Source organism: Pteropus vampyrus, unplaced genomic scaffold, assembly GCF_000151845.1.
Source record: "Pteropus vampyrus isolate Shadow unplaced genomic scaffold, Pvam_2.0 Scaffold363, whole genome shotgun sequence".
Lineage (NCBI taxonomy): Eukaryota > Metazoa > Chordata > Mammalia > Chiroptera > Pteropodidae > Pteropus > Pteropus vampyrus.
Window position 1 is genome coordinate 1,862,096 of NW_011889144.1, and position 26,196 is coordinate 1,888,291.

General features: G+C 35.3%; 1 protein-coding gene and 1 pseudogene across 3 annotated transcripts; both read left to right on the forward strand.

Annotated features, from left to right (window-relative positions):
• Positions 1-26,196, forward strand: CDC16 (cell division cycle 16). 3 transcript variants are annotated; one of them, XM_011379537.2, is made up of 19 exons: positions 2-226; positions 351-496; positions 3,411-3,465; positions 3,555-3,652; positions 4,890-4,928; positions 5,244-5,384; positions 7,191-7,350; positions 8,365-8,456; positions 8,955-9,088; positions 10,067-10,146; positions 11,275-11,324; positions 12,246-12,319; positions 13,913-14,038; positions 15,029-15,181; positions 16,628-16,691; positions 19,506-19,567; positions 20,549-20,684; positions 22,186-22,276; positions 25,705-26,196. In XM_011379537.2, exons 2-19 carry the CDS (start codon positions 458-460, stop codon positions 25,962-25,964), a joined length of 1,854 nt encoding a protein of 617 aa, XP_011377839.1. In that variant the 5' UTR covers positions 2-226; positions 351-457; the 3' UTR covers positions 25,965-26,196. The 3 variants fall into 3 exon arrangements, with proteins under 3 accessions (XP_011377838.1, XP_011377839.1, XP_023378677.1); XM_011379536.2 differs by lacking the exon at positions 351-496 and having other exon boundaries at positions 1-226; XM_023522909.1 differs by lacking the exon at positions 351-496 and having other exon boundaries at positions 2-284.
• Positions 1,974-3,404, forward strand: LOC111731334 (annotated as a pseudogene).

The window sequence follows — 26,196 nt, forward strand, 5'->3', positions numbered from 1 at the left end:
CAGGGTCTGGCGGGAGCGGAAGAGCCCGGGTGGCTGCGCGGCCACGAGCGAGGTCGGGCCGGGCAGCGGGGCAATCGCCGCTCCAGGTTGGGATCTGGGGGTACCCAGCGTCAGCAGGAAGGAAGACGCGCGCTGGGACGGCGGAGGGCTCTCGGCCGGAACCCCCGGCCGCGCGGCCATGAACCTGGAGCGGCTGCGGAAGCGCGTTCGGCAGTACCTGGACCAGGTGGGCAACCCGACCCGGGGAGCGCGAGCCACAGGATTCGCGAGTTACCCCTTTGCCCGTAAGGATAACTGTCATCAGGGTCTTGGTGGTGCATGGCCCGTCTGAGCCTGGGCTTTTGTTCCAGGGTAAAGGCCCTGAAGGGCGGGATCCAGTCCCCCAGCCCTCTCTGCAGCCGGGAGGAGCACTGAAAATGAAAGCCACTTAAGACAGTGTCAGCCTTAAACGTGCTCAATGTCCAGCTCTGCAGTCAGCCTAACTCCTAGGCACCCAGTAAGTGCTCAATACAGACTTAGTGCTAAGTGAAAGAAAGTTGAAGGATTATTTTAAGAGGAAAGTTGCAGGGTGGTCTTTGAATTTAGCTAGCCAATAGAAAATTTTCAAGTTTTCATTCTTATTTGGCCGAATTTAAGCGAGTAAAGATACAAACAAGCCTGTTGTCTCAAATCAGTACTTTAAAAAATTCATATTAACTACATCTGCGTTCCCTGCAGTACCCTTCAGCAAATAGTTTAAGGAAAGAAGTGTCTACAGAATCAGATCAGTTTAAGCTATGATGTCACTTAATTTTAGTAAAATATATGCTCTCCCAGTAAATAGAAAACCAAGAAAGGGAGTTAAAAACATGTTCAATGTTCAAAATTTGATGTGAAATCATGCTGCCAAATATTTGCAGTGCATTGGAGAGCTGTACTTTGGTTTACCGTGAATGAGTTGAATTGAGCAAATGCTTCTTGAGCACTTTTTCTTTGGCACTGGGGATGCAGTGAAGAATGAAGCTTGGTTTCCACCCTGAGGACACTTAACATTGAGCAGATTTGTCCATCCCATAAGCATTCCTCCTCCCAGACTAAGTGGCAGCTGAATTCCTTGTCTGCATTCAGGAGGACTGAGGCAAAGATAGAAAAATCGAGGCAAAGATAGAACCATTGCTAATGATTAGATATTGCAAAATAATCTTTTGAATTATCTACTTTTTAAAATACCTGCCAATACATTTTTTTTCTCATTTTAAAACTTTATATTTCTCATCCCTTATCCCACTTCCCTTTAGCAACCATCATCTTGTTCTCTGTGGGTCTGTTTCTGTTTTGTCCATTCATTTGCTTTTTTAGATTTCATTTATAAGTGAAATCATACAATATTTGTCTTTCTCTGACTACTTCACTTAGCATCATATCCTCTAGGTCCATCCATATCTTTATGCATTCATTTAGTGATAGACACCTAGGTTGCTTCTGTATCTTGGCTATTATAAGTAATGCAATGGACATAGGAGTGCATGTATCTTTTCAAAGTAGTATTTTGTTTTGTTTTGTTTTAGTAAATACCCAGAAGTGGAATTGCTGAGTCGAATGGCAGTTCTATTTTTAATTTTTATGAGGACTCTCCATACTTTTTTCTGTAGAGGCTACATCCGTTTACAATCCCAACAGTGTATGAGGGGTGCCTTCTCTACATCCTCACCTGCACTTGTTGTTTATTGATTTTTTTGATGATGGACATTCTGACAGATGTGAGATGATCTCTCATTGTTGTTTTAATTTGCGTTTCCCTGATGATTAATGGTATTGAGCATCTTTTCATATGTTTATTGGGCATCTGTATTGTCCTCTTGGGAGGAACGTCTATTCAAGTCCTCTGCCCATTTTTTAATTGAATTGTTTGTGTAAATTCTGTGAGTTCCTTATATTTTTTGGATATTAACCTTTATTGGATGTATCATTTGTGACTGTCTTCTCCCATTCAGTAAGTCATCTTTTTATTTTGTTAATAGTTTCTGTCACTGTACAAAAACTTTTTAGTTTGATATACTCCTATTTATTTTTCCTTTTGTTGCCGTTGCCTGAGACAAACCCAAAAAGATATTGCTAAGACTGATGTTGGAGGAATGTCAGCTATTCAACATGGAGGAGGAGATCGATGTGCTGGAATTGATGTTCCAGAAAGCTGACTGATCTGGATTATATTCAGTACAGGCTGGAATATGAAATCAAGGCTAATTATCTTGATTCAGCAGGCGAGAAAAATCCAGTTACACTCTTAAAGGAATTGTCAACAATAAAGCCTCAACATTAAACTTTGCATGCACATTTTAAACCAATTGCTGTCGAGCAGAAAGAGACCCAGCCACATTTGTGCTACTTTCGATTAAGTCTGTGACCATGATACAAGAACTACAAAAGCAAACCACTGACTGAAGAAGAGAAAACTGCAGCACAGCAATTAAAAACTCACGTGTTAGACTTATGAAGTAGTGGACTTGCAAAAGGGATCTCTAATGGAGAAGAGATCAATTTCAGAGAGATTTAGGAAGATGTCTTGTTAGCACTTGATGACTAGAGGTGTGGGGTGTGGTGAAGGAGGAAATTTGGCCTGGGTTACTAGTGATGCCTTTTATAAGCAAAGGGAATATAAGAAGAAGGGCAGATAAATGAATACGTTTTAGTCAAAAGAATGGAATGGGAGTAAAGGGATTTAAAATATATGTGCACACACACTTAGTCTTGTAATTTGAGCCAAAGAAATCTCAACACTTTTTATCATCTGTTTTTGTATAATGGGGATAACATAGATATCCTGGCCTGTTGTAAAGAATGTTCATGTACTATGTCAGTCAAATGTGAGTAAGGATGCTTTGGAAATTAAAGGATAAAAAAAAAAGTGATGTCAAAGAGTTTTCTTCTAGGAGTTTTAAGGTTTCAGGTCTTACATTTAAATCTTTAATCCATTTTGACTTTATTTTTGTATATGGTGTAAGAAAGTGGTCCAATTTCATTTTTTTACATGTATCTGTTCAGTTTTCTTAGCACCACTTATTGAAGAGACCATCTTTACCTTATTGTATATCCTTGTCTCTTTTGTTATTGATTAATTGACCATTTAAGCAAGGATTTATTTCTGGGCTCTCTATTCTATTCCATTGATTTGTGTATCTGTTTTTATGCCTGCTGGTACACTTTGCAGTGTTTAAGTTTAAAAAAAATAACTACCTTCTTGAACTATTCTACTAAAGATCTTAAAATAGTGTTTTATATTATACCGTTGAAATGAAACTCACCTAGCTAGATATGAGATCTTGTATTGAGATGTTGACTTACTATATAGCATTCTAATAATTAAATATCTGTTTAAAACTTGAAGTAACAGAGCAGTTACCACCTTTTTTTTTTTTTTTTTAATACAGCAACAATATCAGAGTGCTCTATTTTGGGCAGATAAAGTAGCTTCGCTTTCTCATGGTAGGTGACAAATTCTATTTTTTTTTTTCTGATTTCTCCTTTCTATTTTGCCTTGTACCTCTGATCATTTATGTAATTGTTCCCTCCAGAGGAACCCCAGGACATTTATTGGTTGGCTCAGTGTCTTTACCTGACAGCACAATATCATAGAGCAGCTCATGCACTTCGGTCACGAAAACTGGACAAAGTAAGTGATTGTATGAACTTTAAAACGTTTCAAAGCTTTTCAAAAATGTCATTACATTAGTATTTTAGGTGTGTGTTTTATTTATGTCAAAATTATTTAAAAGGATTAAATTTTTCTTACTGAATGTAAAGAGAAAAAATTTTTATTCCTAATCTCAGCCTCGATGTCCCCTGTCCCCAGTCATTTAGTTTTGAAAGTTCTGTTTTCTAAATAGCTCTTAAATTACAGATATTTCTTTTCATCTCATTACCTCTAATACATTTTAAACCGTTAATTTGTCTGTTTTGTTTTTACCTCTCTTATTGTCTCTTTTCTCCATAACATCCCTCTCACCTTCCCTGTCTCCATTTCACCTTTTAAACTATCACAGGGGAGGTCTTTCTAAAACACAGATTTGATTATATCACTCATAGAATCACTCAGTAATTTTTCATTACCTACAGGGTAGAATCAGATGCATTAATAGACACCTAGAGTCCTTTATGATTTCTCACCAGTCTACTGCTCATCTCCTGCCATGAATACATGTAACATGTACTCCAGTTATGCTGACTACTTGTACTTCTTAGACATCTGGTGATTATTCTGATTCAGTGCCAGGAGTGCTGACCAACTCCTCACTCATCCTTTCCCCTGTAGATATTTTCTTCAAGTGGCTAGTACTTTTTTCTTCAAGTAGAGTCGGCATTCAGAATTTTTTAATATAGGTTTTAGGTGTACAGCATAGTGGTTAGACATTTATATAATTTACAAAGCGATCTCCTTGATTAGTTTATTACCCACCTGGCACTGTACATCAATATCACAATATTATTGACTATATTCCTTATGCTGTACTTCACATCCACATGACTATTTCTCAACTACCAATTTGTACTTCTTAATCTCTTACCTTTTTCACTCAGTCCCCCAAGCCCTCTCCCACCTGGCTATCATAAGTTTAGTGTCTAGTACTTTTTATGCCCTTCTTTCATAGTCTGAAAGAAACTATGTGCTGTGTTTGTCTCCCGTGCTATAACCTCCTGGAGGGCAGGTCCTTACTCCTTTTTGAATCCTCGGTGCCTAGTAAACAGTAGGTTTATGGTAAATATGGGTTGAAAAGACTGGATTTCTTTTCTCTGCAAGAGTAAAAGGAGATATGACAATCGCTTTCTTCATTTTGTCCTTATAGTTTTCTTTCAGAGTGAAGATGCACATTGTCTTGACCACTTTTTAAATAGATTTATTTCTTTTCTAGTTGTATGAATCATGTCGCTACCTTGCAGCTAGATGCCATGTAAGTATGCTCTGTTTCATTTTTATTTGGTAAAAGTTTAGTATGAATGTTATACATCCCTCACATATGTTTGAGAATTCTAATGATGGAGCTTGGCAAATTAGTATCTTATGAGAAAATTTTTTTTTTGATATTATTTGCTATAAAATATTGATCCTCCATTTACTAAAAGCTGACATGCATGAAGAAAATTCTACTTCAGACATTTTAAATTTCAGTAATGAGTAGATATAATATTCAAAATCTACAGTATTTCTGTGTATGTCTAGTGTAAGAGGTAATGGCTAATGAATGGTATTTCTGTTTTCTACATAGTATGCAGCAAAAGAGCATCAGCAGGCTCTTGATATTCTTGATATGGAGGAGCCTATCAACAAAAGATTGTTTGAGAAATACTTGAAGGATGAAAGTGGCTTGAAAGACCCCTCCAATGACTGGGAAATGTCACAGTCCTCAGTAAGTAATAATATAATAAGCATGCTTCAGTAAAATCAGTAAGAATTAGCCACTTGACATGGCAAACATAAATCATTTTGTTTTACTTGAGTATAATCATGTTAAAACAGTTTGGTTGCCACCTTATTTAATTTGCCGCCAAAACCAAAATGATTCTGAGACCATTCTGAGCCATCAATCAGAAGCTGTAATTATGTCCTTAGGTGCTTGAATCTGAAATAGACTAGCTTGAGATCTTCCTTCTCATATTTGATTCCTTATCTACACCCCACAGGTAGAATCATCTTTACCCTTCTTCCTGTATTTCAATAGTGTTTGTACCTACTCCTAAGAAACCTTGTTTCCCTTGGATTGTTTCTTTCCAAGGAGTGGTTCGGTGTTACTGTTTATGATATTTTGTACATTTCAGTTTGTGTATTTCATATCTGCATCGAATTGCAAATTTCTTACAGAGATTATATAATAATAAATGATATCCACAATCAGGTTACTAATCTGGACTGTTATTCTTCTTTTTTAACAGCTTTCTTGAGCTATTATTCACATGCCATGCAATTCATTCATTTAAAGTGTAACATGGTTGGCTTTTAGTATATTCACTGAGCCGTACAACCCTCACTACAATCAATTTCAGAACATTGTTGTTATTTTAGAAAGAAACCCTGTACTGTGTAGCTTTCACCCATCAATTCCCAGTTATTCTTTATAACATATTTATAACGGAACTTGGTTAATATATTTTTCACTTAAAAAAAGTAGAGATACTATACATTTTTAGGTATTTTCTTTTGATGTTTTTGTTTTTTGGACTTTGCTAATTTATGTGCTAAGAAGTGCACATTCATTTTTCTGCTAAGAAATTTATTTATGATGAATAATGGTATTATTATTATTTTTGGACTTCTTATCCATTAATTTATCTGCTAAAAAATACATGATTTGTTTGTGGTTAATTATTCTTTATTTTATGAAATTTTTTTATAACTAATAGGATAGTACATAGGTCCAGGATTCTCTCATAATGTCCTCCAATATTTTTTAAATTGTGATTTTATAATAAATCTTCGTATCCCTTTACCAATTTATCTACCCATCTTCGATCATCTTTAAGCTCAGTTATGTGTTTCTTGAGATTTAGAGTCTGATCAGACAAATTTTTACATCTTTTTATTAAAGATAGTGGTGAGGTGCCCACTGTGTGAACAGTTTCTCATGCATTAGCTCTGTAGAGAGTATCACCTCAACTCCTCACAGAGCCCTGTAACTTGAATGAGGAAGGAAACAAGCCAAGAGAGGTTACATCACTTGTCCAAGGCCACTATAATTGTCAGAGCTGGGATTTAATTCAAGTCTGTCCAATTCCAGAAAGCCATGCTCCTAACCATTATTCTACATTGCTACATTATTCTACATTAGAAAATTGCTGCCAATTTTCTAATATTTACTAAGATCCTTTCATTGCGATCTACCTATTGAACTGTATTAAAGTTTGATTTAATATAATGTATGCTGTTTGCCATTGCTAAATCCTTACCATATTTGAGACAGAACGAGTAATGAACAAAGCAATGACATGTACACCAGTTATAAAGATTTGTTGAAGTGAGGAGAACCTAAGGAAGATAGATTAGAGAAGTTTTATTTGCTTTCATGTTTCTATTAGTTTATACTATGTCTGACAGTTGGGATGGAACAAATCCTTTTAGATGTAAAAAATAGTCTCAGCCTTTGGGTAATATATAATTTTTGATCAAAAATTAACTTTAAAAGTATTGACTTAGTATGTGGCTCGTGTTTTTCCAACAGATAAAGAGTTCTATTTGTCTTTTACGTGGGAAAATCTATGACGCTCTAGATAACCGAACCCTAGCTACCTACAGCTATAAAGAAGCTTTGAAGCTCGATGTCTACTGTTTTGAAGCATTTGATCTTTTGACATCACATCACATGTTGACAGCCCAAGAAGGTTTGGATGCTCAGGTGTTTTTATGTTTAACACAATTGATGTTGTTTGGGTTGTTTTATTTTTCTCTAAAGTCTATAGAATCAACAGCAGGCCACGTACAGGTTTAAATAGACCTATTCACTTCCTTAATGTCTTCAAACATGAAGCACATTGCAGAATACAATATCGTGCAGTGCCTCTTATAGTTAGAATCTTTAGGGATTGTGATGCGATGAGGCCATATTTTTGAGAAGTGATTTGAGGTAATATAAACCAAGATTTCTGATTCAGTGATTCTCAACCCGGCTGCTTTTGAAATCCGCGAGGAACTTTAAAAACATTAGTGTGCAGGTCCCATCTCCAGGCCAGTTGAATCAGAATCTCTGGTGGGGAGGTCCTGGCATCAGAGGGTTTAAAGTTCCCAGATGATTCTAAGGTACGACGGGGGCTGAGAACCATTGACCTAGTGCATTGGCAGCAATGTGAGATGGATAAACAAGAGAAACAGAAAACGGGGATATTGCATTAATAGGATTCAAACATTTTAGCCTAGTGCATTGGTTCTCAAACAGGGTGATTTTGCCCCTTAGGGGACATTAAGCAATATCTGGAGACATTTTTGATTGTCACAACTTGGGTATGGTGAGGCAGGGTAGGGAGGTTGCTACTTGTTGCTAGTGGATAGAGGCCAGAGATCCTGCTAAACACCCTGCAGTGCATAGGACAGCCAACACAACAGAATAATCTTACACAAAGTGTCAGTATTGCTGAGACTGGGAAACTGGCCTTGTGGTCCATCAATTTGGTGATGACCAAAATTCGCCTGGAAGGTTTTGTGGCACAGCCCTCCAGTTGGTTCTCATCACCTGGGTCTGGAAGCACTAAGTTTTCTCTAGCACATTTTGATCATGTTATTCTCTCTTTTGAGTTTGATTTACTTAGACCAAGAACTAAATGTAAAAGGATATTTTTCATTGCTGACTTTTTTCCCCTATAAATATTGTGAGGACATTTTTTTCCCTCAATGTTTTTAAGAAAAAGAACTTCTTGAATCACTACCTCTTAGCAAGCTCTGTACTGAAGAACAAGAATTGCTACGTTTTCTATTTGAGAACAAATTAAAAAAGGTAAGTAAAAGCATAAAGTTAGTATTTGCTTTCTGTAAATATCTTATTTCATTCAGTTTGGCCTTTATTCTTTTACTAGTTAAATTTTTAAAAATTAATTTTTATTAATTTAGCATATTTGCAAGAATAGACTTAGATTAGTTAAAATATATGATGTGATTCCTTAAAAAATTTCCAAAAATACCTGTCTTCCTCCAAGGGACTCTTTTTACTGAAAGATTGAACTGTCAGGTAAATGTAATGATATTACATGAAAATGAAGATTTTCTTTTGCTTCCTGAACTTCTACTTTGTAAAATACCTCCTGTCATGGAATTCTGATATGAAATTGGGAAGAGAGTTAAATTTCTTGAGAGGAGAATGGATGAGTCTTGAAATTAAAAAAGTTTCCAGAAACTCACACACATCTTTGTGTGAATTCTTTAAATATTTGGGTCAATTTGAGTCTGCCTTTTGATTTGGTATTGCTCATTGAATTTGTTTACCTTTCTGTTTCAGTATAATAAACCTAGTGAAACTGTCTTACCGGAGTCTGTAGATGGTTTGCAAGAAAATCTGGATGTGGTAGTGTCTTTAGCTGAAAGACATTATTATAACTGTGATTTTAAAATGTGCTACAAGCTTACATCTGTGTAAGTATGCTCACTCATTTTTGTGTAGGAACGTAAAATTCAGTCCATTTCACCTAAGAAATTCATGGGACGTGCTTTCTGAGTAATTTTGAACTAATTGATGATAATTTAAGTTGCCTTTACCATTTTGCAGAGTACCAAAGGGGCGCTATCTTAAGAGAGCATATACAGACACAGGCTAATGCACATTTGTAGGGTTATTCCATTAACTTGAGAGTATACATGTTCCTCATTTGAGTCTTTGATAATCTGCAAGTTTGAAAATACTATTCTGGCACATGGTTTTATAAAATCTCTTTGTTGTTAAAGTAGAGACGAATAAAATCTTGTAGCTGTTGGGTACTTAGGCTCACTAACTAGCCATGCCATCTCCCCATACCAGTTTTCCAGTGTACATAGCTCACACTTGTCCTTTAGCTAAATTACATGTACTATTTTTAACAAATCTTTGGGGTTGCTTAAATCCTTGAATTCAAAAAAATTTTAATTGACAAATATTTGTGATCTATTTTATATTTTACATTGTTTTTGATCCTTCTAAACAATTGGACTACTTATCTGTGACAGTTCCATTGATATAAAGTAAATGTGTATGTTGTTTATTTTTATTCCTTCTGAATAAATCAGAATTTTCCCTTTCTTTTATAACCTAATTATTACCTTAATTACCTAATTATTACCTAATTATTACCTGAAGATAATGGAGTTAAAGTATTATAAGCCACAATATTGTATATAATGCTGTAATGACTAAATAAATCCTTCTAAATAAATCAGAATTTTCCCTTTCTTTTATAACCTAATTATTACCTTAATTACCTAATTATTACCTAATTATTACCTGAAGATAATGGAGTTAAAGTATTATAAGCCACAATATTGTATATAATGCTGTAATGACTACTTAAACATAATTAATTATAATGAGCTCTGTTATATACTGTTTCCGGGGTATTAATGTGTTGCTTTAACTTTCAGAGTAATGGAAAAAGATCCTTTTCATGCAAATTGTTTACCTGTACATATAGGGACACTTGTGGAGCTGAATAAAGCAAATGGTAAGAATTTTTAAAAATTAAAACAATAATTTTTAAGACAAATTTTTCTGTAACTCTCGAAATTTTGTCTCACAAATCCTGGATAATTGGGATTGCAAGTAATGGCATAATGGAGTTCTACAGTAAAAGTAAAAACTATGGGAAGAAATGCTTATCAAAGTGGCCAATAGTCTATCCTGTTACCCCAACAGAATACTATTTCTGTATCCCTGCTTCCTGCTTCCCTTTCTCCAATGTAATTTGTGGTTTGTGATGGGTGGAAATTTTGCTTTCTCTCTCTCTCTCTCTTTTTTTTTTTTTTTTTTTGTAAAATCAGTAAGCAGAATGATATGGTAAGAGTCAGAATTGTTTAGAAGTTGGAAGATGGTAGTTTTTTTGCTTATGTTTCCCATATTTTAACATTTTGGAAATATTTAATTGTGTTTGGACTGTAATTGCCCTTAAATCTTTTAAACCGACTAATGAACTCTGTCAAAAGGAAAAAATGCCAGCCACTCCAACTCCAAACCCCAGCTGCTCAAAGTATGGTCTGTGACCAACAGCATCATGCCTCCTGGCAGCTTGTTGGCAATACAGACACTCTGGTTGCCCTGGTCTAATGAATTTAAGTCTGCATGTAGGAAAAGTCTTTGTGACATGCTAGGTCTCACTCATTACTCAAGAGGAAATCATCTTGCTGATTTGATAAACTTGAGAGTTCGGTTAACCAAACTGATTTTGGGGGGTTAAGATGGTCCATGATAGGCCCATGGAGTGAGAGACATGGGTTTTTTAAGATAGGTGAGGTGCTTTGAAATAATCTCTTAAGCACCATAAAGTGCTTTATCATGTGTTATTCATCCAATTTTCCAGTCACTCAGTAAGTGCTCATTGCCCACTTATGGGTCTGGCATCTGGTAAGGAGTTGGGAGGGTGAGGTTTGAATGAAACAGCCATAGTATCTGCCCCCTGGAGTTTCTGTATTTCATTTGGTAAATGAATTTTGTATCTAGAAAGAAAGAAAAGCATGAAATAATTGTCAAAACAAAATTTATGTGATTGCAAAGAGTTGTAACTAGGGGAAAATCATATCTTAAAATTCATTTGCAGTGTATAATTTTATTCTCTTTTTCTTTTCCCTTAATGTAGAACTTTTCTATCTTTCTCATAAATTGGTGGATTTATATCCTAGTAATCCTGTAAGTAAACATAAACTTTTTTATAGTGCTTTTTCTTACTTGAACTTAAAATGCTTTACTAGTATTTAGACAGTAGCCCATATTTAAGTTTAAGCAAATATGTTTATTTTAAGGTCTTATTTTAAGGAACAGAATTTCCTAGTGCTTATGATAACTAGAAGTAGCATTAACTTTCTCAATCTATGAAGGTATTTTTTTCAGTCTAATGTAATATAACTTAAAACAAAAATCATCATTTTTTTCTGATTATAGAAATTGTATGTGCTCATTATTAAAAACAGAACATAAAGATAAATAAAAAATATTGAAAGTAAAAGTCACACTCTCACCTCTGATAAGCAATGCTAATAATTACTTGGTAATATTTACTTGGTAAGATAACATTAAATTGTGCACCCATTGAGTCATCGTGTCTTCCAAACTGCCACAGATCAGAACTAAGACCTAGAAATAGAAAATGGAATCAGGAACTGTGTCCTTAAAGACAAAAGTCAAGAATCAGGGTCTACGTCTGAGTAGAGAATCTGCATCCTAGATCAGCGTGAAAATATAGAGGCAAAACCAGTGCAGAAGAAGTCAGCTAGTGATGTAGAATCTGGTAGAACCAGGGTAGAGCCAGGGAAGACACACGTTACAGGCGGGAGGCTAGGACTCAGGCTGGATTTGCAATAGGACGTGTTTAGGAGCCTCATCTTGTGTTGAATGATGCAGCGACATGATTGAAGGCATCTTCAGGAATAGCTGTGGAGAATCTGTCCTCTTTTCATCCAGGACCCTTAGTAGATAGCCTGTCTCAGAGAAATTTCTAACTTGAACTAGAATATGGGGTGGAACATTTAGTCCATCCTCTGACCTAATTTGTTAGAGATTTCTAATTCAAAGTTCAGCATCTTTGGTCATGGTAAATTTTGAACTTTGTAGGTATCTTGGTTTGCAGTGGGATGCTATTATCTCATGGTTGGTCATAAGAATGAACATGCCAGAAGATATCTCAGGTATGAATTTATTATCTTCTTCCCTTTATGGTGAATCTATATGAAGAGATTTCTTGCTCATCTGCTTTAATACAATAAATATTACTTTAAAAGCTGTGTAAAAGAATAAATGTTTTCTTTGACAGATTCAGTTCAGTTGCCTCAGTTATGTACCTTGCTCTTTATAAGATGTCATGAGAGGAGACAGAAGTAATCAGTGGTGTAGATCTTGTCTTGAGGAGCTTATAATATATTTAAATTTTTATTTATAAATGAGAAGTATGAAACAATAGAGAACAGTAGAAAGTAGTTTGAAAGGTTCTGTTTTTTATTTACAGAGATACTATTAACCTTTCACTTTTAGGACTTTTGTTAATAGTGAAATTAAATAAAACTTTACATGACATTAGGGGTCATTAATTATGACTTTAAAACAGAATTTTTGGTATAGTAAACTACTGTGGTTTTAATTTAAGGAATTCCATGCAGCCCAATCAAACTACTTAACCAGTATTATTCAGTTCAAGTGCAGGAAAATGTTTACTATATGAAGAATTAATTACTAAAGATTTAAAATTTAATGATACTTGTGATTTCTTCCATGCAAACAAAAGCGCATGAACTTTGGGTACAGACTTGAAGCCAAATCCAAGTTCTGTCACTTACTAGTGGTAATTCCTTGGGAAAGTTAATGTTTCCATTTAATTTTCTCTAAAAATGGGATGTAATACTTGGATCCCAGGATTTTTAGTAAAATTGATAAGTTGACACGAAAGGATCCTGTACTGGGAAGAAAATAGGGAGAGTGCTCTGGCATTAAGCACTTTGGAAACCTTGCATGTGCTTTTTTCCTGGAGTAGGAAGATGATTTGTGTTGGAGTAGTGCTTTGAGCTATGCTGCTTTGATTTAGTCTGCTTTTTCAGTGATGGACTCCACATGAAACAGGGAACATTTGGGTGAAAAACTTAGAAAATAAAATGCTAGGAAGTATGGATTTCACCCTTTATATTTTCCATGTTTTGTAATATGTTCTCTTTGTTCCTTGTTGTGGGTCATCAGTGGGCCACTGATTGAAGACTGTTTATGACTATTTAAATAAACCATGTAGTCCAGTTCATGGAACCAGGGTGAATATCTTAGCACCATCTCTAGGGTCTCGCTTAATCTTTTGAGCCTCAATATACCTATATTTAAAATTTAACTAATTTATCTTTCAAGTTATAGGATTAGATATAATATATAAGGCATCTAACATGGTACCTGGCACAAAACAGGCCTTCATTAAATGACTGCTGCTACCACCATTTATCAACAAAGTTGCGAAATAAACCTCCTGGATTAAGTAATATTTATAAATTCTATGCAGAATGATAATGGGTTCAATAATAGTGCCTATAAGATTGTGGACCTCTCCTAATATTTCTTAAAATTTTGATTGTACTATTAAACATTAATTTCAAATAAATTAACACAAATCTTACATTAGTGTTTAATATGTTGACAGTTCAGCTCGTTGATTGATTTAATTTGAACATCCTCGAAGTCATCAGCTTACATAAAATTAACAGCTTAAGAATAAATATTATATTAATCGAAGGAAATCTCTTGTTTAGTAAAGCTACAACGCTTGAGAAGACCTACGGGCCTGCATGGATAGCATATGGGCATTCGTTTGCAGTTGAGAGTGAACATGACCAAGCAATGGCTGCCTACTTCACAGCAGCACAGCTGATGAAAGGGTATGACAGCAAATTTCTGGTTTTCTAGGGTATGGACCTGGGGAGAGGGAGCTGGGAGTAGGACAAGTTAAAACATCACAAAGTTTGCGGTCCTTACTGAGACTCAGCTGTTTTTCTAGAATAAGCACTCCTTAGATTGTTGTAAACTTTGGTTAACTTCCAAAGTTCTGAAAACATTTATTTTGATAATTTTTGGCAGTGTTCTTGTTGCTTTTATGGAGGAATGGATTTTTGGAGGTCCTTACTCTGCCATTTCGAAAGTACTTCCTCCAGGTAAATACTTTTAAAGGGTTCTTTGCGACCCTTCTGTAGAAGGTAGAATCTTGAATCATGATTCTAGATTAGAACCAAAGCACATACACCAGTCAGTCGGTATTTACTGATGTTCTTACATCCATCTTGAAAGAAAGATTATCTTTGAAGTGTATTTAATCACTGGTCTGACAGTGTGAATTAAAAAGTGATTAGTACTTTGTCCAGAGAACTGTCTCAGTATATGAAAATAGAATATACATGATGTAATTCAGAGGTCTGGTGTAGAACTGGTAATAACTGATATAATGGGAATCCACACAAGGATTTAGGTTAGAAAGTCAGAAGCAGCTTCATAAAGGGAAGTGAAACTTGAACACAGTTATGAAGGATAAATGGTTCTGAATCAATAAAAGAAGGAAGAAGACAGTCTAAGCTAGAGGCATAACGTTAGTGTGCATAGACCTGCTCTTCTGCTTTAGAAGATTTTTATTTTTGTTTTTTACTGTTTAATAATGAAAAATAAAGGTAAATGGGTTGCTGATAAATTTTAGAAGTGGCAACTGACGAGTCTAAAAGCCCATTCAACATTAAGTGAAATATTAGGAAAAAAGTAAATACTCTGTTTTGGGCCATGTTTATATTATTTTGCAGGCAGTATTTGAAGTCAATAGATTAATTTCTGCTGAATTATAAAGTTTTTGGTATTGAACATGTGAAATTTTTCAATATTTTTAGGTGTCATTTACCAATGCTGTATATTGGATTAGAATATGGATTGACCAATAACTCAAAATTGGCTGAAAGATTCTTTGGCCAAGCTCTAAGCATTGCACCAGAAGATCCTTTTGTAATGCATGAGGTTGGCGTGGTTGCATTTCAGAATGGAGAGTAAGTACTGAAAGGCCAAAAGCCCTTCTGTTTCCTTTTTATAACTAGAATAAAATCTCAATCACGAGAATTTTAACTGATCAGAATGACTGTTCAGTAGATTTTTATTTTTAAATGTGTGCTATTTTTGGAGAAGGTGGTGGACAGTGAAAAAGGAAATAGAAAGTGTTAGCTTGGCTTTCTTTAAAAATAAAAAACCCTGAGTTTTGTTCCCTTTGATGTGGGCTATCACAAGTCTTGTGTTCCAAGACTAGACAGTTGTTGCCAACTCTGTAAACTCACTGAACCCCATGAAATAGTTGGAGGCACTGCAGAATCCTCAGTCATCTGTCTCCTTGTTGATTAGGAGTTGGATTTATACATTTGAGAAAGATTTTCCACAATTTTGAAACAAAAATGTTTTCTGTTTAGTTACCGGTTAATTTGAAAATTAGACTAATAAGAAGGGCTCAATCTGAGTTTCCTGGTTAATTGAGGTGTTACTATAGCCTGAGATACTTATAGAATAAGTAATTCAGTGTCATACTCAAACAGAAAAATATCTACAGTCCTTTGCCCTAAATTATATATAAATTTAAAATAGTAAATTAGTACTGCTGTTGTGGTTTGTTGTGGCCTGTGTGCGTGTGTTCTAAAAATTGGGTTATTTATTATTTATAAAAGAAAGTTTGGAGCTTTTTAAAAAATAATGTAATAATTTAACATACAGTTAATTTATTTTTAACCCCAATGTCAATTAAGGTGCTTTCGCCTACACACACAACGTACATGTTCCCAGCTAAGGTCAAACAAGTGATATTCTGCCTTCTTATTTCTCCTCTCCTACTGTAAACAAGTGTTCTTTTTACAGTCTATTTTGTGCCACATTTTTGTGCTTCTAATTGATGATTTCATTATTTAAAATGATCCCCAAATGTAGTGTTGAAATGCTGTCTAGTGTTCTTAAGCACAGGAAGGCTGTGTTGTGCCTTGGAGAAAACACATTTGTTAGATAAGCTTTGTAAGGCATGAGGTACAGTGCCATTAGTTCAATGTTAATGAATCAACAATGTATGTTAAATTAGGCATCATTAAACAGGAGCTTATATAAAACCGATTATAAGTTGAACAGTTGATGAAAAAACATGACCGGATGTTTGTAGGAATTTAACCCTGTATTTCCACAGAGAGCAGTGGTTCAGTACTCACGAAAGCAATGTTCACAGTGACTTTATAGAACATACTTACCGAGAATGAGAATAATGACAATTGACTGTATCTGCTAAAATCTTGAACTCCTGTGATGTTAATAACATAAAATTAATCATTTATCGTCTGACTTAAAGTTGATTGTAATAAACTATAGAAATCTACCTCATTTCATTTTAGAATTACTAGAAAGATTTAAATTTTTCTTTATACTTCCTAATTTTGAATAACCTACAACCTTTTTTTCTTCTATTTTAGATGGAAAACAGCAGAAAAATGGTTTCTTGATGCTTTGGAAAAAATTAAAGCAATTGGGAATGAGGTATTTTATGTAATATCTGTAAATACACAACATTACAATCCTAAGTGTATTTACTATTGAATGAGGAAAATAATATAGACAAAAAAAATCTGTCTTGCCTAGAAGATAATAACCTAATGTTTATTATATAATAACCTAATATCATAACAAACGGCTTGTTAATGTTTGAATTGTTGGGCAATTAAGTGTTTTATTATATGGTACATAAGGAGTTTGTTTCTAATTGAGAGGACAGATGTTGGCTGCTTCTTAAGAGGCTCTTGTTTTAATATGTGGGGGTAATTAGAATATATTTGATGATAATTTAATACAGAGAATATGTGATGGTTAGTCGAAACTGGTGGGCACTGTAGCATCTAACAGAGTATGTCCTTCTCTAGAACCCAAAAGAACCTTATCTTCAATTAATGAATAAATATAGCAGCAGATCCCACTTTTGCAGAAATAGGGCTAGTTGTTATTGAAATTTAGATTTATTATTCCTCTTCCTTACCTATACTTAGTATACATTTAGACCTTACAGTATTTGAAATATTTAACAAAGTTCTATTAGACGGAAGAGGTACCCCATGACTTTGTGCTCATGAGTTAATTGTCCAGCTAGCATGGATGTGTATACATTGGTATTATTTTAAAATAACAGTTTTAGATATTGTAAACTTTTGTAGGTAAGGGATTTGCATGTTGCTACTCTTCTGGTTCCTGATTCTTTTTATATATACCTGTTTTGTTTTAATTTGTTCTGATTGTCACTTCCCAGTTTCATTCTGTTCCTGTTTGGGCATATCTGCCCACAGCTCACATCTTCTTTGGCTGTTAGTTCCTCTTTACTGAGAAGACATCGCTCACTTGGGCTCCCGGCCAGGTGGCAGTCCACCTGTCCCCATAGTCAGAGTTTTATTTACTTTGTGCCTCTTCTTTTTTGTTATGAACTTAAAAACACTGTATTTCTGTGTGTTTACACAGAAATACACACACACACACACACACACACACACACACACACAACACAGAGGTTCTTCCACAGCTCTGTCTTGGATAGTCTGGATAATACATGTGTTTTTGTTAATATACGGTTGCCACTTATCTATCACTTTGCCAGTTTTCAAAGAATTGAATGCCTTAGGACAGCTGTCCCCAACCTTTTTGGCCCCAGGGACCAGTGCTCCTATGAGAATCTAATGCCTGATGATCTGAGATGGAGCTGAGGCAGAGCTGAGGCGGAGCTGAGGCGGTGATGCTAGCACTGGGGAGTGGCTGCAAATACAGATGAAGCTTTGTTCCATTCACCCACCACTCACCTCCTGCTGTGCATGGCTGGTACCTGTCTGTGGCCCAGGGGTTAGGGTCCTCTGCCTTAGGACCTTGCTACTCAAACTAGACTAGTCGCATCAGGTTGTTAGAAGTGTGGAATCTCAGATCTGCTGAATTGAAATCTGCAGTCTTAGCAAGATCCCTAGGTGATTCCCATGCACAGAAAAGTTTGAGATGCACTGTCACAAATGACACTTAAAATTGAAATTGTATTCTTTGATGATCAGAGCACTTTGAGAATCTTACAAAAATTTAATGATTTTAAGTTCAAAAGCACAATAATATAAAACCATCAAAATGCCCATTAAAAAGTTATGTGAAGAGGGAAAAATATTGTTTGACTTTAGTTATCAACTGCAGCAAATGTCAAAATAGTCACAGGAAAAGTCATGCCTAAGAGTCATAAAGGAGTTGTTCTTATTCCCATGGGCTGTGCCTCCTAGAGCCAGACTCAGGAGAGTTACAGTGTGACTTAGGTCTGTTTATTCATTTAGTTGAGACTTATTTAAAGCATGTCGATTGTGTCATAATTTCTGAGTTAGGCATTGGGAGGCAATAGGGAATTGGTTTGATATTTCCTGCCCTCAAATTTATTGGGGAATGCAGATAAGTAAATTCGCAGTAATAATACAGTACATAGAAAGAGCTGTAATTGAGGAAATAAGGGAATCCACATAGAGGGGCAGTTAACCCATACTTGGGGTGGGTCAAGAAACCCTTTTGGATACAATGTTAGACATCTCAGTCCTAAAAGATGATCAGTGTTAACCAAGCAAAAGTGAGGAAAAGGGCATTTTAGGTATAGAGAACAATATGTGCAAAGTTGGAGCTAATTCAGTATGGCTTGAATTTCGAGTTCATAGAAAATATCAAGAAATGGGATAGGAAGGTTAAATGTGGATCATTAAGGGCCTTGAAGATGACGTTAGAGTTTGTGGGACAACAAAAGTTTAAGAAGAGCAGCATGGTCTGACTTGTCTGATTGGAGCCCAGACAAGACTTGTTAATAGGGGGCTGGAGTTATGCTGAGGAGGCTGATAAACAAGCCTTGGTGATTCCTGGAGCGGGCAGAGATGACATGGATGCCATGAACAGAGTGGCAAGGTAATCAGAAGGAAGTGAGGTTAGGAAGCTGGGATGGCAGGAGAGAGAGGATAAGAGTTTAGCACATGGCATATTGAATTTGAAGTGCTTGTGAGATTTCTAAGTGGAAATATTTAGTAGGTAGATGGAAAGCTCTGGGACAGATAAAAAATTTGAACTTCAGCATAGTTGGGCTCTTTGACAAAATGGCGCAAATAAAATAATAGCATCCTCAGAAAGTATCATCTAGTAAGAAAGAAAAATGAAAAAACCAACAAATGAAAAAAACTTGCTTAGTGTTGTGCAGGCACCAGGAGAAAGCCTGACTTGCATAGATATGTAAAATAATGCAGTGCAAGCAGGCCAAGCTGAAAAGTGACGTAGGTAAATCAAGGCTTTGATGTTGCTGTGTTTCAGGTAACTGTTGACAAATGGGAACCTCTGTTGAACAACTTGGGGCATGTCTGCAGAAAACTTAAGTAAGTGAAGTAGAGCATTTTCAGAAATACTCTTTGTGACAAGTTTACTTGATTTTGTGTAGCCTTTTCTATATTTTTATTTTATGAGAGCCTTTATCTTTCTTGCACTTGGCTGCTCAGGGATAACAAGCATAAAAATAATTGTTTTTATTATCCCTTGATATAATGTTATTTTAGTAACATATTGAGAATTATAATTTATTTTCTTATATTAAAATTTTTTAATATTAAAAATTAATTTAGAAGTATTAGGACAGTAGGATCTAATTAAAACCACGTCTATATTCTAACTCACTGTTTTCCTCTAGATACCAGTTTTATGGTATAATAAATAGATGACAGTTGAAAAATAGATTCTCTGGTTAAATAAGTTTGGGAAACTTTAGGTTACTCAAAATTTAACAGCTTTTTCTATTTTGTAATTTCTTGGAGTCTTTACTGCGCATTATGAACTATAGAATTTTCCAAACTTTATTGAGAGCAAAACCTTTTTTTCATACAAGATTTTACAGGGAGAGTATTCCAGAGAACTTTGGGAAATGCTGTTTCAAATAACTCCTTTGGGCCTTAAAGCAAAACTCTTGATTTTATCCACCCATGGTGTAGGCGATTTGACTTCACATAAAGAGGCCTTGTCATGTGATGGGGCACAGGCCCAAGAGTCAAGTGTTAGGTTCTAGTTCCAGTCTCCTGCCAAACATCAAAAGGAATACTAGCAATAGCTAATATTGCTGCAGGAGTACCCTCAGCCGGCTGAGTGAGCAAAGCAGGAAAATAAATTTCAAGGAGGTGTTGCAATACACAAAAGTGGATATGAAGGACCATTACTAGTCTCAGTTGTTGTTTTGATATAGGGAAATGTTAATGTTTTTACATAGATTGATATTCACCTTAAACTTAGGAATTTAGTACTGTACCCACTAATTGTTTTCTCTTTCTTCCCATTCTCCTCTCCACCCATTTCCTCTCATCTTCTCACAGAAAGTATGCTGAGGCATTGGATTATCACCGTCAGGCATTGGTGTTAATTCCTCAAAATGCATCCACCTATTCTGCCATAGGGTATATCCATAGTCTGATGGGCAACTTTGAAAATGCTGTGGACTATTTCCACACAGTACGTCTTTTGTTTTCTGTAACTTTAAATCTGGTTGACATTTAACATTTCTTTTTTAAAAAGATCTTTTCTAGGCAATGTTTTGTTACTTTACCGTTTTAAAATTCTTCAGGCAGCCTTGTATTATATTATTTTCTGTACAAATAAAAGCATTTCAATGTTGTGAATTAGAAACCAATGTGAGACTTGTATGTGAGATATGTAAAATAATGCAGTGCAAGCAGGCCAAGCTGAAAATGCGTGTGGTGATGTTTGTCAGCCCAGTCCTTATGTCTAGGTGGGAAATATAGAAATTTATGTTGCACAATGAGAGCCCTTTGGGAATTCCAGTCTTTCTATTTATGACGTAGAATTAATTTACTTAAGTCACTTTAATAAATGAAGAAAAACAATCTGCATTCATTACAAGAAAAGTCTCTTTTTAATCCATACTCTGTATTTTGTCAAATCTAAGCCACCATTAATAAGCAAGATGACCACAAAAAACCAAAACAAAACAAAAAAAATCACTGCTATTTAAACGTTAACATAATTCTTTCCTATCACTTAGGTTTTCAAAAATTTTATTTTATTATTAGTTTCAAGTATATAGTACATTGGTCAGGTATTTATATAGTTTATGAAATGATCCCTCTGATTACTCTATCTTCCCTCTGGCTCTCCATCTAGCCATTGCAGTACTGCTAACTGCATTCCCTATGCCATGCTCCCCATTCCTGCGACCATCTAGCAACTGTCAATTTGTACTTTTTTAACTTTTCACCGCTTTCTCCCAGGCCCCCCATCTCCCTCCCCTCTGGCCATCACCAGATTGTCCTCTATATTTACTATCATTTAGTTTTTTTGTCTTTAAAAAAACGTGTTGTTTTGGACATATTAGGATTAGATTTTTATCAGGGATCACTCTAGTACCTACATGAACATGAAAATGTAAGTTAAATAAATAAGGTATTCAATTCTTCACATTCAGAGTTTGTTTCTTCTAAATCACTTTTTTACCAGGTGGTCCATATTCTTGTTTTCCCAAAGATAAATTCATGAGTGATAGATTCATAACTGATTTTCAAGAGATGGCTAGAGATTTTTAGGCAAGATGATGTCCTGAAGGACCCACTGATAACCAGAATACTGAGATAGTCAGAAGTGTGGACTAAGCAAGTTTTCTTGTTTATGTGACCTTTCAAATATGTATATTTGAATACTGTATAATTTATTGTCTGTGATTTAATACGGAAGCTTAGAGGGCTCTAAGTGGAGATACAGTTTTTAAAAGCTTTTTGGAGAAGAGGAATTTTAAACAAAAAATAAAATAGTGTAATGACCCTTCATGTACCCATTGCCCACCTTCAATGGCCACTCTTGTTTTAGCTGTATCCCCATTAACCACCTCCCTCTACTTCCATCCTGGATTCCCTGGAGTATATTTTGCAGGAATATTTTTAAACAAAAGAGAAAAAAAATACATTTTATTATAATAACCATGCTGAATCTTTTCTGGCAGGCCCTTGGTCTTAGGCGAGATGATACATTCTCTGTTACAATGCTTGGTCATTGCATTGAAATGTACATTGGTGATTCTGAAGCTTATATTGGTAAGATTATAATTATTCTTATTAACATTATATTCCATTTTTTAGATTGTTGTATTTCTGTTCAGTATGTAAGGTTCTAAGTTTATCTTTTTAACCATTCTAACTACATTAATATAAGAAGTTCCATTTATTTTGTTGGGACAATGCTGTGGGGATTAATGACTCATTAAATATTCAGCTTAAAGTTGAATACTTGCTCTATGCAAAATACTGTGATAGAATTTGTGAAAAGCACTGTGATATACAAGAATCATCTAATTGCATAGTGGAAAAATCCTTAATAATGGGCCTTAATAATGTAGGACATAGCTTATAAATCTTTACATTTCAGTGGAATAAGTTGGCTTCCATTCACATTATGGTACTCTAATTCTTTGAATTTTTTTAAATGGTAAGCAAGTCATAAGACAAGTTTGGATGGAATTGCTGTACTTGAACACTCATTTATTTATAAATATTATAAGATAAAGAGGGTGCAGTGAGGTTAAATCTTGAGATCTGGACTTTGGAGTTGGCAGAGCTCTGTAACAGGACATAAAACCACAGGGGAAAAAAATGTTATATTGGGTTTCAATAAAATTAAGAACTATTCATCAAAAAAGCATGTTGTAGTTACTGACAACATATAGACTCGTCGAAGACGAGTGTCTATAATACAAAAACATATAGACCTGTGTCTATAATACAAAAACTCCTACAAATCAGTAAGAAAAATTTCAATTAAAAAATAGACAAAATACTTGAATAGGAGCTTCATCAAAGAGGATATCCAGATAGTTACAAAGCAAATTAAGGTGCTTAATATCATTACTTATTAAGGATATGAATTTAAAACCATAATGAGATACCACTATACATCTTGTCAGGATGGCTAAAAATTAAAAACACTAATAGTGCCTACTGTTGACAGTGATACGGAGCAGCTGGAACTTTCATGTATTATTATCGGTGAGGTTATAAAACTTCTTTGGAAAACTGTTCAATATATCTACAAAAGTTAAACAGGCATATTATATCAGTTATCTGTTGCTGCCTAACCAACCCACAAAGATGTATTATTTCTCATAGTTCTGTGAGTGATTGTTGGCTCATTTGCTGGTCTCATTTACATCTATAGCTGTGGTTAGCAGACACTTGGTGGGCCTGATGGTCTAAGATGTCCTCTTACACAAGTGGGGACCTCAGCTGACACAGCTAGGCCTCTCCATAGGTCTTTTATCCCAGGCTTCTTCATAGTGTGGTGGTTGCAGGGCTCTAAATGACAAGAACTAAAGCTTCAAGACCTCTTGAAAGCTGGAAGTTGCATAAAATCCTTTCCATCACATTCTGTTCATCAAAACAAGTCATGTGATTATGTGCAGAGTCAACATGAGAAGGGGTTATTCAAGGGCATTGTGCTGGGAGGTATGATTCATTGGGACTATTAGGGCAGTAATCTAAACTGAGCTTATGATGTAGCAGTCCTTCCAGGTATATGCCCAACAGAAACAAGTGCCTCAGTAAGTCAGAGTTCACACACAAGATTATTCATAGGAGCTTTATTCATAATAGCACCTAACTGGAAATAACTGAATGTCCACTAATAGTAGAATGGAGAAATAAATTGTGGTATACTCATACAGTAGAATACTACACAACTAAAAGGACTAACTATTGAATTATATTGTAACATAAGTGAAATGTCACAAATTTTGACCAAAAAAAATGGACTGATTAATTCCATCTATACAAAGATTAATAAAAAGCAAAACTAATCAGTAGTGATAGAAAAATCAGCAGCGATTACTTCTGGCTTGGAAAAGGTAAGTATTCACTAGAATGGGAATGGGGTGGCTTTTTATTTATTTGTTTATTTTTAAATTAATTTTTTTATGGTGACATTGGTTAACGAAATCCGATAAGTTTCAGCTGTACACTTTAACAGTAAGGTGTATATATATTTACACTGTATGTTCACCTCTCATAGTTAGACTTCTTTCTGTCACCACATATTTGACCCCCTTTACCCAGTACACCTCCCCACTCCCATCTCCCTCTACCCCCTTTGGTAACTACTAGTCTATAGTCCATGTCCATGAGTCTCTGTTTGTTTGTCCCGTTCATTTGTTGCTTTTAGATTTATATCCCACATATAAGTGATATGATGTGATTTTCAACTTTTTCTGTCTGGCTTATTTCGCTTAGCATGATTGTCTTGAGGTCCATCCATGTTATCACAAATGGCAATCTTTCATCTCTTTATGGCTGAGTGGGGTGGCTTTTTAGGAGCTGAAAATGTTCTGTTTTGGTCTGGTGGTAGTTATGTGAATGTATATGTATGTGAGAATTCATGCAGCTTGTGTACACTTTATAATTTGTAGGTTGTGGCTCAATTTTTAAAAGGTAAGAAACAAAAAAAGAAGCTTGAGCTCTGGCATCCTGAAGACCCTTGGTTGAAATCTCAGCTCTGCCACTCAGCTATGTGGCTTTGGGGCAATTCCAGCTTCAGTTTCCTCATTTATTCAAGGAGAAGTTGTGGAGATTAAATGCAGAATTTTCCTATATTAAAGTCTAGAGATATAATGCTGAGTAGGACAGACATTTTGCTTGTTCTCACAAAGGTAATGGTCTTACAGGGGAGATTTCTAAGTGTGTCATTCATTACACACTACTTTTTATTTTATTGAGGTGTACTTGACATATAACATTAGTTTCAGGTATACAACATAATGATTTGATATTTGTGTGTATTGCAGAATGAACACCACAATAAGTCTAGCTAACATTCATCACCATACATAGAAAATATTTTCTTGTGATGAGAACTCTTAAGGTCTACTCTCTTAGCACCTTTCAAATATGCAATATGATATTATTAACTACAGTCACCATGCTGTACTATTTTTATTTTTAGAAGGCTTATATGTCATTATCTGTCAAAACATTACTGAAAGCTTTTAGTTTGAATTGTGTAAAATTGTCATTTTGTTCACGTCAGAAATGATCAAACCTAACATATCTCTTGAAAGTCTTGTTATTCCTAAGATTTTAATATGTGGAAAATATATTTCCCTTTACTGTGAATTTATGTGTATAAGACTTGTGACTATACCAATGCCAAATGCCAATAGGCAGTTCTTGTCTGTAACAGCTGAGAAAAAGTTACCTACAGGTTTCTATCAGTATTTAAGGGGCTTTGGAATGGGGCGGCTATTGAGCCACACTGGAGCTGAAACTCCATGTGCTTCTAGAGGTCTTCCCAGCAATCTTACTTGATAATAAAAATAAAAAGATGGAAAATGATTGGAACATTTTTTCCTTCAGAGCTATATTTGTGCTCCTAAAAGTACCATTTGCTTTAATAATAGAGGCAGTGTTATGTAACAATGAAAATGACAGATAAGTGATGAAATTTCTTATTTTATTCTTATTATGGTGTTTCTTTTTAGGAGCAGACATAAAAGACAAATTAAAATGTTATGACTTTGATGTGCATACAATGAAGACACTAAAAAACATTATTTCACCTCCGTGGGATTTCAGGGAATTTGAAGTAGAAAAACAGACTACAGAAGAAACGGGGCTTGCACCACTGGAAACCTCAAGGAAAACTCCAGATTCCAGACCTTCCTTGGAAGAAACCTTTGAAATTGAAATGAATGAAAGTGACATGATGTTAGAGACATCTATGTCGGACCACAGTACGTGATTCCAGACGGGTCCTGATTTCGTTTTGTCCTAGAGTAGAGTGTGTCGGTGTTCTTTCTTCACGTCCTTGTCATGTCTTAAGAATTTCCCATTTCTTAAAATGAATCCAGACTACACCTCTACATTTAGGAACGGAGACCTGCCTTAAGAGACTGGGTAGCACACCCTTGCAACAGATGTTTTCTGATCCTGCAAAAAAATTATGCATAGTGGAATAAAGAAGGTAAACCATT

Bases quoted from the DNA above. Each gene is read 5' to 3' on its own strand.
- CDC16 (XM_011379536.2), top strand. From the start codon at position 179: ATGAACCTGGAGCGGCTGCGGAAGCGCGTTCGGCAGTACCTGGACCAG. The intron at 10,147-11,274 runs GTAAGAATTTTT...CCCTTAATGTAG, and splicing joins GGAGCTGAATAAAGCAAATG to AACTTTTCTATCTTTCTCAT. The intron at 22,277-25,704 runs GTAAGATTATAA...GTTTCTTTTTAG, and splicing joins TGATTCTGAAGCTTATATTG to GAGCAGACATAAAAGACAAA.